The sequence below is a fragment of the Suricata suricatta genome, chromosome 8, assembly GCF_006229205.1.
Source record: "Suricata suricatta isolate VVHF042 chromosome 8, meerkat_22Aug2017_6uvM2_HiC, whole genome shotgun sequence".
Classification (NCBI taxonomy): Eukaryota; Metazoa; Chordata; class Mammalia; order Carnivora; family Herpestidae; genus Suricata; species Suricata suricatta.
Window position 1 is genome coordinate 8,093,127 of NC_043707.1, and position 14,372 is coordinate 8,107,498.

Genomic DNA, 14,372 nt, shown 5'->3' on the forward strand with positions numbered 1-14,372 from the left:
GAGAGCACACGCCCGCGGCGCTGCCCTGGCGGGCGGCGCTGGAGGCGGCAGCGGCGTGCGCCCGGGGCTCCGGTGGCCCCAGTGGGTGGGCGTGGCGGCAGCGGAGGTGTACGGCCGCAGGCTTTTATCCTTCCGAGTAAGTACGGGGTCGAGGCCCTGCCGGACTACTTGAGCGGCCGCGGGGGGGGGGGCGGCGGTGCCCGGGGCGCCAGAGCTGCGGGGCGGCTGCCGTCCAGATGTGGCTTTGGGAAGTGGTCCGGGGGACGGAGGGGACACCTGTTGAGCTTAGCGGCGCTGGGGATGCTATAGGCGAGTCCTCGCGGAGACAGGTCTCACTCCCGGCTTTTAGGTGCGCTTCCAAATGTGTGTGTGTGTCCGTTCCCGTGTCAGAGACCGTTTTCTTCTTGCCGCCGCCTCCCTCTCCGGCTCGCTCTCCCATTCTGGCCAAGTTCAAGCACCTGCGCAGTAGAGAGCGGAAGTAGTTAGTTTACTTTGCCTCTCCGACCCCACCCTGGCAGTAGGTGGAAAAGGTGACCTCTCCCACGGGCGCGAGTGGCCGTGTTGAAGACGATGCTTCTGACTTTAGGAGCCGGCACTTGTTGGTTCCCGGACAAGCCAGTGGTCACGGCCTTCTCGATGGTAAGGATCGAGAAAGAGAAGCGTCCCGAATAACTCCAACCCCGAAGAAGTAAAACGTTGGAAGAATTTGCGTCCTGTCCACGTACGCAGACTTATAAACGCCAGGTCGGGGATTCAGTAACAGTTTCCGAGATAGTCCTGCCATGTATGTATTTGTAGACGGCAAACGGACCAGCGACAAAGTTATTTGCAAAACAAACGGTGAACATCAGTCAAGGTACAGGTAATTTATGTCACCGGAGAGCTCTTGAAAATGCAGAAGTGAAGCCTTAGAATCCAGGTTTTAACGATCCTGGATTCCGTTTTTCTGAAGTAATGCCTTGGTCGTTTATCCTTCAGTTGGGTTTTTAGAGCTGCCGAGTGTGACCCTACTCAAATGAATCTACTTCACGCCCAGTTTTGCCTGCAGATGTGTACAGACGACATGCTAAGATTGACTTCTGCCTCAGCAGAAATGCAGAAACGGTGTCTTACTGGCAATGATTTGTGTCTTTAAAGAACTGGTGTGTCTAGCTGCATCTTGAATTTTCTGCTCTTTTTACCTTTCTGATTTTTGTACATCACCTCTGCTTACATTCCACTGTATTTCCTCGCTACCTAATATCTTAAATTCTGGTGTGAAAATACTGTGACCATCTTTTTTTTCTGTATACCATGTAATTCTCTCCTTGCGGGTATGCACGGATGTATTTCATTTCATGTAATCCGGCTTTAAGTAATATATTGAATAAAAGCAAACTTGAAAACTTTAAATGTACAGTGTTCTCATTGAGCTATAAATATAAACAAGCTCTTTTTTACTGTCTCCTATTCTTACATCATTTAAATACTATGTTCTCTGAGTTTTAATTAAATCTTGACTCATGCCTTTAAAATGCAGTACTGTGGACTCCGGTAACTTCTCTCTCTTCTGCTTTGCCAGTCTGAGTGGGACAGAAAAGATTGTTGTCAGGCACTAATTGGAGACAGTAACTATGATTCTCTGGGTAGGGGAGATAACCAAATTGGTGTGAATTTTTGAACTCCTGATTAAATTTCTTGGGATACAAGGGATGTTCCTAGACTGATCTTACTAAATTTAACCATTAATTATTTTTTTAATGTTTATTTTTTTGAGAGGGAGAGAGACACAGTGTGAGTGGGGGAGGGGCAGAGAGAGAGGAAGACACTGAATCTGAAGCAGGTGCTAGGCTCTGAACTGTCAGCACAGAGCCCCATGTGGGGCTCAAACTCAACCGTGAGATCATGACCAGAGCCAAAATCGGACACTTTAAGCGCCCCTCCTGGATAATATAAGTTAAGTATACATTTAAGCAGCATTTTGTAAAGCTACATGAAAGCTGCCTTGCTGTGGATATAAAAGTAAATAAGACACATCTCTGCTCTCAAAGCTTATAACTAAAAATAAACGTAATGGCCCCCTGAGATAAGGCTTTTTGTTGTAATCCTCCCCCACCCCCAACAGCAATCCAGAGGGGCAGAGAGAGACAAGAGAATCCCAAATAGGCTCTGCATTCTAAGCTCACAGCCTGACACAGGGCTCACACTCCAGACCCATGAGATCATAACCTGAGCCAAAACCAAGAGTCTGATGCTTAACTGACTGAGCTTACCCAAGTGCCCCGGGGAAGGTGCCTGGGTGGCTCAGTGGGTTACATATTCAACTCTTGATTTTGGCTCAGGTCATGATCTCATGGCTCATGAGTTCCAACAGGCTCCATGCTGACAGCAATGATCTATCTGGTTATATAGGAAGTATTTGCCTCTAACAACTAATATATTGATTTAGCTACAAATGTGATTTTTAAAAACGTGTAGGGTGTAGAAAAGAGCTCAAGTGCATTTGTAAGTATATAGGAACTTCATAATTGCTAGAATGTGTAACTCAGGAAATAACTAGTGTGAACATATTTTAAAATACTTAAATGTAAACAGGTTGTTATATTGATTAAAATTGATTGCCACCGGGTATTAAGGAGTGTTGACAGGCAACCGTATTTCACTATGAGCACTTGATAATGATTTGATTTTAGGGTGTTACATTGATAAATTTTAAGTAAAAGAATTCTTTTATCACTTAGAAGGTGGGTGGTGCAGCTGGTCCATTGACCACACTTAGAGTAGCAATTAGTTCACGCTCATTATGAGATTGTCACCTGGCACAAGTTGGTCAAGTTTTGTTAATTTTTTTTTTTTACCATCGTATAGCCCTTAAGATAACCCTCTCTTCAAAATTCTTATCTAATTTGTACTTGTGATGCAAGATTTCTTTGAATCTAAAGATCCTGGGATTAAATGCTGGCTCTGAACTATATTTCCTCGAACAGGTTATATAACCTAGCTCAGGTTTGCTTGTTTTTAAGTTTTACTTTTTAGTAAAGGGAAGGTAGAGGTTTGGGTCAGTGAACTTTTAAAAAATACAATTGACATGTATTTATTGTTTATAATATATTACGATACTCTTGCAGCAAGGAGCATCTCAAGAGATTTTGTAATGAAAATCCATTACCAGAGATAGAGAAAATAAAGTCAGTATGTACTCACAACTTCGAACTATATAAAGAAACTGATTAAGTCAAAAGAAGTGGACAGATCCACAATCTGTTTTTAATAGCTGGAAGATTGTGAACAGTGCAACTAAAAACATATGAACTAGTTGGCATTTACATATAACAACATTGCACTCAACAGTGTTAGAATACAGGGTCTGCTCAAGTATACATGGAGCTTTTCAAAAAATTGACCATGAACCTGGCCTCGACAATATCATTGGGAAGATACTCACCTTGGAAGATATTATCTGTGGTGCAATTAAGCTGACTTTCAACAAAAATATAAATAGGGAATCCACAATTACATGGAAATCAATGTTTCTAAATCAACAGATCATAGAAGGAATTATAACGGTGAATGGAAATATTTTGAACCAACTGATAAAACTGAGATCAGGTTTATCAAAATGTATGAGACTCAACTAAACCCAAACTATAGCTTTAGATGCAAAAGTGAAGAGAGGAAAGCAGCTAAAAGATCGCAGAGTTTTCATCTCAGGTTGGATAAAGAGCCTGAAGAAAATGGAATTATGCCAACAGGAAATGAGCACTACACACAATAGAAAGTCAAGAAAGCTAAAAGTCAGTGCTTTGAAAGTATTGATTAAATGGATAAATTCCAGTAAGAATGATGAAGGGGAAAAAAAAAACACCCCACATCACTAATATCAAGAATAAAAAGGAAAAAAAAGAATAAAAAGAACACTACACCAGCCTCAGTGACACCTGACTGGTTACAAGGACAAGGAAGGAGCAGTGGCAGCAACAACAGCAGATTGAGGCCCAGGGCTAGACAGTCAAGGGCCAGAGTGACTTGGGCCTATTGGACCACATGGCCAGGCTTGCTGTAAAACCATCTTCTAGGGCCTGTGGGTGCCCAAGTACTTTGACGTCACTTGCTGCCCTGATACCTGCTCAGAAGAGCTAAGAAGCTTGTATGTAAGAAGCATGGTTAAGACAGAGGCTGAACCTGACCTGAGCTGCTCCCTCCTCATCTTAAAAAAGAGAAAAAAATACTACAAATCTTACAGATGTTAAAAATATAGAGAGTATTATGAAGAACTTTATACATTTGAAATTCTGCTGAGAAGGGGAAAAGAACTAAAAGTAACAAAAACTGTAGAAAATGTGAATGCACCTGTATCTGTTTTTAAGAATTTACTTATAATTGAAAACCTTTATTACTAAATTAACTCCAAGCCTAGGTGGCATTATGGTGAATTGTTTTTGACATTGAAGGAAGAAGTAATACCATTTGCAAACACAAACTCTTCAGAAAATAGAAAACACTTTCAAATTTTATGAGGCCACCATAATCTTGGTATCAAAACCCAAAAAAAAAGAAAATTAGACTATTCTCTCCCATAACATTGATACAAGATTCCTAAACAAACAATGTAATGCAAATTGAAAAACTAAGATTATATGATCATCTATATGGATAAAGACATTTGATGAATGGAAGACCCATTCTTGGGATAATCTTAACTAGGAGTAGAAAGGTAGTTAATCCAATATGGTGTATTGCTGAAAATTATTACAAAAATCACATTTAGTGGTGATATATACCACACCTTGTCCAAGTTTGGTAATGAAAGAAACAACTCACTAATAGCATATCTATTTATATCATGCTAGAGGTTTATTAAATGTAGTAAGGCCAGAAGAAAAAAAATAAGGATCAACAAGAAAAATTTGTTCCATTATTTATATAGAAAATTCAAACAAATGAATCTTAGTGAATTAGTTGGAGATTTGCTCAATTAAAATATTGATTACATATTAAAATATTGATTCTATTTCTATGCAGCAGGCAGAAAAAGTGAAATGCCATTTACAAAGCATTATAAGCTAATACCTATGGCATTGAAGGAATAGAGAAGCAAAAGATGTGAGACATTAAGCAAAAAGTAAAATGTAGGCATAAATCAAATCAATATTAATGTCAGATATGAATGAATTAAACAAACATCAAATAGAGATTTTCAGACTGGAGGGAAAACTGCATCCAACTATGCTGTCTACAAGAGACACTTCAGATTGAAAGCTACAAATCAGTTGAAAATGAAAGGATAGAGAAAGAGCTATCATGCAAATAACAAGAAAGAGGTTATACTGATTTTAGAAAAAATAGATTTTAGAAAATATACTACTAGAAGAGCGATATTTTATAATAAAATGACCATTTCCTCCACAATTTATAACAACTATATACATGTACCTAGTAACAGTACCAAAATATATGAAGCAAATATCAACAAGAATTGAAGGGAGAAATAGACAACTCAAAAATAATGGTTGGAGATCACTACAGCATTTTCATAACATATAGAAAACAAGGCAGGAGACCATTAAGATTTGAATAACACCATGAACCAACTAGACCTAAGAGACATCTTGTGAACACAACAAGATAACAGCAGAATACTTTCGTCTCATGTAGATAGAGCACTCTCTAGTCTCCAGTATAAACATACTGTGCCATAAAACAAATGTCAGCAAATTTAAAATGATTGAAGTCAATGAGGTAGATTCTCTGATCACAGTGGAATGAAATTAGAATTCAATGCCAAGAAGAAACTTGAGAAATTCACAACTATGTGGAAATTAAACAACTAAATATCCAAAGGGTAAAAGATGAGCTCAAGGGAAATTAGAGAATACTTTGAAATAGATGAAAATGACATAGCATGTCAAAACTTTGGAATGACATTAAAGCAATTATTAGAAGAAAATTTGTAGTGATGGGCACCTGTATTGAAAAAGATCTGAAGTCAATAACCTTTTTGCCTTAATACAAAAAGAAGAGCAAACTAAACCTAAGTTAGCAGAATGAAGGAAATAATATGGTGGAAATTATTGAAATTAATAAAATTAGAGAAAGTCAAGGAAACCACAGTTGTTTTTCAAAAACATCAAAAAGATGGACAAACTTTTACCTAGACTAAGAGACTCAACTGAAATTAAGGATGAAGGAGGCAACTGTAATACCTTCCAGAAGTTAAAAAAAAATGATGAGAATATTCTAGAAAAACTCCTCAAATAGTTAAAATAGACAAATTCTTAAAGAGACACAAATGAACAAAATTGACTCAAGAAGAAATAAAAATCAGAACAGACCTTTAACAAGTAAAGGGATTGAATTAGAATGTAAAGAAGAGCTTAGTAACAGATGAGTTTACTGTTGAGTTCTACAAGATATTTATAAATACCAGTGTTTTACAAATTCTTTTAGAAAAAAATATAAGAGGAAGAAACACTTCCCTAATTCTGGGAGGCCAGTATTCCTCTGATAACAAACTCAAAGATCTCACAAGAAAACTACAGAACAATGTCTCTTATGAATAAATATACAAAAATCATCAACAAAATACTAAAAAAAAATCAATCTAGCAACACAGAGAAAGGATTATACACCATGACCAAGTGGGATTTATACCAGGAATACAAGTTTGGTTATACATCCAAAAATATAGTAATGTAATATATCAGTGGAATAGAGAACAAAGCCATACGGTTATGTTAATAGATGCTAAAACATTTTCTGACAAAATCCAATGCTCCTTTATGGAATAAACACTCAACAAGTAAAAGATAATAAGGAAATTCTGTATCCTGATAAAGGACATCTGTGAAAAATCCACAGCTAACATCATATAAAACGGTTAAAGAGGAAAGGTTTTTCCCAAGTTTGAAAAATGAGGTTGTCTGTTCTTGCTGCTTCTGTTCTACATTGTACTGGAGTTTCTAGACAGGGTAAGCAAGAAAATGAAATAGAAGACATCACGACTTGGAAGGAAGAAATAAAACTACTGACATATGACAGGATCTTGTTTGTAGAAAATCCTAAAGAAACCTCTAAAAAACCAGAGATAAAAACAAGGTCAATAATGTTGCAGGCAAGATCAATATACAATATTGTTTTATTTCCATATTCATTTGCAATGAATAATCCAGAAATGAATTTAAGAAAAAGTTTCATTTACAATAGCATCGAAAAGAAATGCAAAGCTCTAGAAACTACAAAATGCTTTTGAAAGAAATTAAAGATCTAAAAAATGGACTTTCATGGTTACAGATCAGAATATTTGGTAGAATTGAGGTAGCAGTATTCCCTAAATTGATAAATAGGTTCAACACAATCCCTGTCAAAGTCCAATAAGCTTTTTTGCAGAAATTGTTAATCTGGTCCTGAAATTCATATACATATTCAAGGAACTCAACCCAAATAATCCCCCCCACCCCCCACCCCCCGGCAAAATAGTTGAGGACTCTCATCCTAAATTTAAAACTTACCAGAAACATAAAGTAATTGAGACTCTGGTACTGGCATAAGGACAGACCTATAGATCAGTGGGATAAAACTGAGAACCTTTATGTAAACCTCAACATTTAAATTAATTGGTTTTTGACAAGAGTTCCAAAACAATTCTGTGGGGGAAAGAATGGCCTTTTCAAACGGTGTTGGAACAAATCTCCGCATGCAAAAGGATAAATGAACCATCACACTGTATAAAAATTAAAATAGATGGAAGAAGTAAAGCTATAAAATGTTTAAACAGGAGTAAATATTCATGACCTTGGATTAAACATTGATTCCTTAGATGTGACACCAAAAGCATAAGCAACAAATAAAAAACTAAAGTGAACATATCAAAAATTAAAACTTCAATTCTTCAAAGCATATCATCAAGAAATTGAAAAGATGCCTACAGAATGTGATAAGTTTTCAAATCATACGTGAAAAGGGATTGAGATGTAGACTACACAATGAGTGCTTTTAAGTCAATAATAAAAAAGCAAAACCCCCATTTTAAAGTGGAAAAATGATCCTGAATAAACAAGATAAGTGGCCAGTAAGCAGCATTATTAACCATCAGGAAAGTGAAAATGAGGTACCACATCACTCTCACCAAGATGAGTATACTAGAAAAGAGATCATAGTGAGTGTTGAGGAAGTGATACTAAAATGAAATCTGTCATACATTCCTGGTGTAAATGTAAATTTATCCAGATGCTTTGGAAAACAATCTTCCTCAGAAGGTTAAATATGGAGCAATATATATATATATATATATATATATATATATGAGTATATCTCAGCAATTCCATATAGGCATATGCCCATGGCCCATGCCAAGAGAAATGAAAACATGTCGATGCAGAAACTGTCACGTGCATGTTTATAGTAGGTTTATTCATAATAGCCAATTTTGGCTCTGAGACAGAATGTAAATATCCAAAATTATTCTTGAAAGTATATATAACATTAAAGTAGGGTAAAATCTTGGATGAAAAACTCAAATACTTTTTAAATACTCTCTATACCCAGTGTTGGGCTGAAACTTCAACCTAGAGATCAAGAGTCACATGCTCTTCCAACTGAGCCAGCCAGACACCCTTTGAGTATTTTTTTAATAATGTATATTCGAATAATACTGTTTTATTTTGTACTGCAGTAGTTACTGAAACATTGGCTGAAATGCTTTTGGAGAACTTACATATACTAGAATCCATGGAATCAGAAGGAATGGTAGAACTTAAAAAATAAGGACATTTTCATAGTGAAGCATAATATGGAGATGACAAATAACAGAAAGGAAACCATAACAGGAAAAGGCTTTGAAAATCAGAAATGCATAATAACACCAGTATAAATTAAAGTTTTAATGACATTTACATTAAATGTAGTTTGATTAAATTCTACTAAAAGATTCATTATACTAAAATACTTTAAGTTTTATAAGAGACATCTAAAATTGATGGATGAACAACAGTATGTTCAGCAGGAGTTACATCATCAGATAAATAAAAGAGGTGTTACATTTTTAAAGTTCAAAATTAACAGAATACTGTCCAACAATTAATTAGATACCTGAGGGAAAAATGAAATTAGATTCCTTCCTTTCAGTACATCCTAAAATCAATTCTAGATGGATTAAAGACTTAAATTACAAAAGACAGGTCTTTAAAACTAGCAATAATAAAGATAACTTCTCTTTCCAACCTTGTGCTCCAGAACAGCACCATGGCTTCAACGATATGTGTCAATGTGGTTTTTTTGACAGCAAAGAATTAAAGGCTGAAGAGAGGAGCTCTGGTGATGGCAGGGATCCCCCAATTAGACAGTTTTTTAACTTTTAGTCTACCAGTAATAAATTTCACTAAACCTCCCTATAACATGTAAACTGTAGTTTTCCTTTTAGGGCAGTTACTAGTATGTAAATTTTATTGGCAGTATTACTGAGTCTTTTACTGGCAGTATTACTTATTTTTCTCTAAGCATACTGATACAGAGGTTTTCTAGGTGATTTATCTCTCTTTAAAGTGCCTAAGTTTTATCAACTAGCATGTTGCACAGTTATGACCCATTTTCTCATGTTTTATAAATTTTTAAAATTCTGAGCAAGTATTCCTATTACATACTCACTCAGATCTGTGTTTATATTATGTACTTTTATAGTTAATGCAGCTATGGTACAGGTCCATGCCCTGAGAAGAAGGCATCCGTACTACCAGTGGGGCCTTACTATTTCACACATTACCTTGGGGGTGGAAAATGATTTCTCAAGAGAGATTAAACATTGGCCATTAGAGGAAAAAAAAAAACTTGTCAATATAAAAAATAAGAAGATCCAAGATACTTGTAACTCATTCAACAAATGGTTGATGAAGGATTATTATTTGTAATAAGATCCAAGATAATTTTAACTAACTCATTCAACAAATGGTTGACGAAGGATTATTATTCGTAATACATTAAGTTCTCTTAAGATGCAAATGAGAAAAGACAACCCAGGGTGGCACAGCCAGTTAAGCATTCTGACTCTGTTTCTGCTCAGGTAATTATCTCGCGTGAGTTTGAGCCCCACTTTGGGCTCTGAGGAGATAATCACATCACAGAGTCTACTTGGGATCCTCTCTCTGTCCCTCCCCGACTCACGCTGTCTCTGTCTTTCTCAAAATAAATAAATAAGCTTTAGAAAAAACCCAGTCAAAAAAAAAGATACAACGAATTTTGCAGATAAGGAAAGCTATATAGCTGATAAACATGAGGAGATGTTAGTAATTAGGGGAATGCAAATAAAGACAGTGAGATATAGATGTATAGCCAGGTAAATTGGTAAAAGTTAAGTCTGGCAATACCAAAGGCTTGAGGGGATGTGGATGGTGGTGACTCTCATATATTGCTCATAGAGGAATAGACTGGTATATCTGCTTTGGAAAATCATTTGACTGCCTTGAAAAGTTGAACATTTGTATATCTTAACTGCTACCCAACAGATTCCACTCAGAAAATTTTTACAGATATGCACCTTGAAACAAGTATTAGTAAGAAAAAGAAAAAATGAAGTGATTCATATCTTCATAGAGAAGTAAATACACAAGTTTTGTTATATTGGTCAATATAATGCCATTAAAATGTAAGCATTATTGATGTATATAATTGCATGGGTGAGTCTGGGATATTCATGAAGGAACAAGTGTTAGAAAACTATAGTTTGCTCAAAAGCTATACAGTTTATATGACATTTATAATGGTTATGAAAGGTAATAAAAATATGAACTCAAAATTTAGGATATAGAATTATCTAGAACGGGCAACCAGGAGGAGACATGGTATGGGAAAACTTAGGTAAATGCAAGTTATTGGTAGTACTTGATTGAATGATTGTTGGGTGGTTCAAAGATACTCTGTATTTTTTTTTAAGTAATCTCTGCACCCAGTGTGAGGCTTGAACACACAACCCTGAGATAAAGAGTCACACGCTCTTCTGACTGAGGCAGCCAGACACCCCAAAAGATATTCAGTATTTTAAAGTTGTTGTACTTTAATTATTGGTTACTTTAATAATTAATGGGTATTACACGCCTTTTGTATGCATCACATGTAGAGGCATATTTCCCCCAAAGTTTTCAGGGCTTTTCACTAGTTTGGGCGTTTTCTAAAGGCCTGAGAAAGGGCCATCACAATGTATTCACATAGTTGGAAGTTTTTGTAAGATTTATGAAAATAAGGTATTTTAGCTGTAATCATTTAAGACTACGGTCTCTCTTCATCTTGATTTCCCCGTACCGCTATGGCACCTGGCAGTGGAATGGCTTCAGGCGGTTTGCGATTAGGGATGCCCTTGCTGTGGGTTTTTAATAGGATACATTCATGGTTCGCAGTCACTTTTGAGTGTAGGTAATTATTGCCTGTTGGCCAGATTGTGATGGCAATGTGGTTGGCACCTGAAATATGTGAGGAGTAAAGAAGCCATGAATTGAAATTTATGAAGCCAGAAGGTAGTCAGGAAAAAATTTTCCAGTTACTTCATGTTTAAAAATGTAAGTAGATGATATACTTCTCATGGATTTCCAGTCAAAAGAACTTCTTTTTTAGAAAAATAGTATAGCATATTTAATTAAAATTTGACTATAGAGGCACCTGGGTGACTCAGTCAGTTAAATGTACAACTTCAGTGTGTCATGATCTCACAGTCAGCAGGTTCAAGCCCCACATCAGGCTCAGTGCTGACAGCTCAGAGCCTGGAGTCTGCCTCAGATTCTGTCTCCCTCTCTCTCTGTTCCTCATCTACTAACTCACACTCTCTCTCTCTCTCTCTCTCTCTCTCTCTTAAAAATAAACATTAAAAAACAAAAAAAGAATCAACCATGCTACCGGGTGCCTGGGTGTCTCACTTGGTTAAGTGTCCAACTTCAGCTTGAGGTCATGATCTCACAGTTCATGGATTTGAGCCCTGCGTCAGGCTCTATTCTTTTGCTTTTATTATGCCTTTGATTGCCTCCTCACTTAGTGGAGTTCTTTCTTTTAAACCATTTACCTACGTGCAGTTTAAATCAGACGATGTAGAGAGAAACATGAAGATCTTTTTCTCTGTTATGTAGATTTTTCTTAAATTATGAGAATTATAAAGCCTAAATTCGCTTTCTTGTTTGAACTGGCATCATGTTGTATATCTTTAGCATTTTTGTTATACTCCTGACTGTTGGGAATTACTCCTGCAGTTCCATTTATTTTGGAAGTTTGAATATTAGGAACGCTTTAAGAAGGTGCCACTAGGTGGAGAAAATGCAAAATTCTTTGTAAAACATTGAGATTTGTTTTTATGAAGAAATGCAATTCAGTCTTTAGATTATGTAAAGTATGGTCTGTTTGGATTGTTGAAACCAGACTGTAATAGTTACGGCAATGAGGTGGTACCACAGAAAGTGGCCAGATAAAATTATCAGGCTAAGTATCAAGTAGAGGCTTACTGGCAATATAAAGTTTGAGTTTACAGAGTTTAGATTTATAGAAAAAGTTTTAAATTATCTGTACATTTTCAGTGACAGATGAAAACATAATTTTCAAGAAATATAATTTTGTAAATTTTCAGAGATAATCTGAACATAATTTTAGTACTGCAAATAAATAAGCTTTTGTCTATTAGAAGTACTTAAATATGGTATTTTAAATTCTAGGGTATAAAGGATGGCAAGTCCAGATAGAAGTAAGAGGAAGATACTGAAAGCCAAAAAAACAATGCCTGCAAGCTGCCGGAAGCAAGCAGAAATTCTGAATAAGTCAAAGAATGTCGAAGCACTGCAAACAGCAACCAGGAATAATAATATGTCAAGTGGTAATCAGAATTCAAATACCAGTATCATAAGTAGCAAATATGAACAATCTGAAAATGCTGCCTCCTTGCTCGACTCTAACAAAAATTCGGTATGCTCACTGAAAAGTAACGTATTGTCTCAGAATGTCACGAAACCATTAGAAACTGTTGATTCAGAAACAAGATCAGAATACGTTGAAGACCAAGTTGTGTGTCCTTCCCAAAAGCCAAGTAAAACAATAGAATCTTCCAGGAAACTCCTTACACAAGAGACAAAAGATTCACAAAACACTTCTAAAAATCATTTTGAATGTCAGACTGATGTAACAAGGTCCTGTTTTGAACAACGTGAAGAGGATTGCAATCTGAAATCCAGTTTATTGAGTGGTATGGTTCAACTATCGAAATCTACAGTAAACAACACCTTGGAAGATAAGATAATAAACAAGATCGGTTCCCATTTAGCAACAGACTCCAATTCTGAGTTATGTGATAAAAGACAAGGTGACATTTTAAGTTCAGATATCAGTTTTGTACTTTTTGATAAAATACCTGAGTTGATGAATTCAGTCATCTCCAATAGCTGCCCTGCTGACATTTTGAAAGGTGAAAACTCCTCTAGAAGCTGTCACTCCAGCATTTCAGATTGTGAAAATGTAGACTCCATTTGGCTGTCAGCACTTGATGTGCATCGTAATAACTGTAAGTGTGTACTTCTGCATCTTTTGGAGAAATTAGTCATTTTCCTTTTGGTAGATTGTTTTAGCCTCAGATGCAGAAAAAGTAGAGTATACATAGTCAGGAGAAAAGTAAATGTTGATAATAATTGTTTTAGACTGTCTTGTTTCTGAACCACTTAGGGTGAGGAGAGAAATAGTATTCTCCATATCCAAAGGGAAATAAATGCTAGCAAAGAAGGAATCAGTCGCTTTCCCTTGACAGTACAAAAAAAATCAAAAGGTGGTTTAAGGGTGTTGTTTGGCTTTATTTCATCTACATCTCTTTTTTTTTTTTAATGTTTATTTTTGAAAGACAGAGCACAACCAGGGAAGGGGCAGAGAGAGAGAGAGAAACACACACACACACACACAGAATCCGAAGCAGGCTCCAGGCTCTGAGCTGTCAGCTCAGGGCTCAAACCCACAAACTGTGAGGTCATGACCTGAGGTCAAGTCGGACACTCAACTGACTGAGCCACCCAGGCACTCCCACTCCTATATCTCTTCTTATTTTGAAGATTTATTTATTAGGTTAATTGCAACTAGGAGACTAGTTGTAAGAGTAATTTTTTTTAAATCATTGGTGAACTCATATCTTTCCATAGAATTGACTTATAAATCATATGCCAAGTATAAGCTGATAGATAATAAGGGTATGTACACATAAGCATATACGTATGTGTGCATAGAGTGACAAACATCAAAGAATTAACTAGTGATGTTCTAGACTGAAACAGCAAAAGTAAATTTCATTAGAAGTTGGATGTTATTGTAGATTAATGAAATATAAGAAAAAACTTATTTTGTAGGATAAATTTTATTTGTGTTCTTGTCTAGGCTACATAGTGATCATTTAA

The 14,372-nt window shown here is 36.2% G+C and overlaps 1 protein-coding gene across 3 annotated transcripts in view; it reads left to right on the forward strand.

Moving 5' to 3' along the window:
- The window catches only part of ATF7IP2 (activating transcription factor 7 interacting protein 2), a 43,700-nt gene that overhangs the window by 322 nt on the left and 29,006 nt on the right, over positions 1 to 14,372 (forward strand). For all 3 annotated transcript variants that reach the window (XM_029947208.1, XM_029947206.1, XM_029947207.1), the window contains exon 2: positions 12,660 to 13,498. In XM_029947208.1, coding sequence (XP_029803068.1) covers positions 12,670 to 13,498 — 829 coding nt within the window. In that variant the 5' untranslated portion in view covers positions 12,660 to 12,669. The remainder of the gene's footprint in view (positions 1 to 12,659; positions 13,499 to 14,372) is intronic.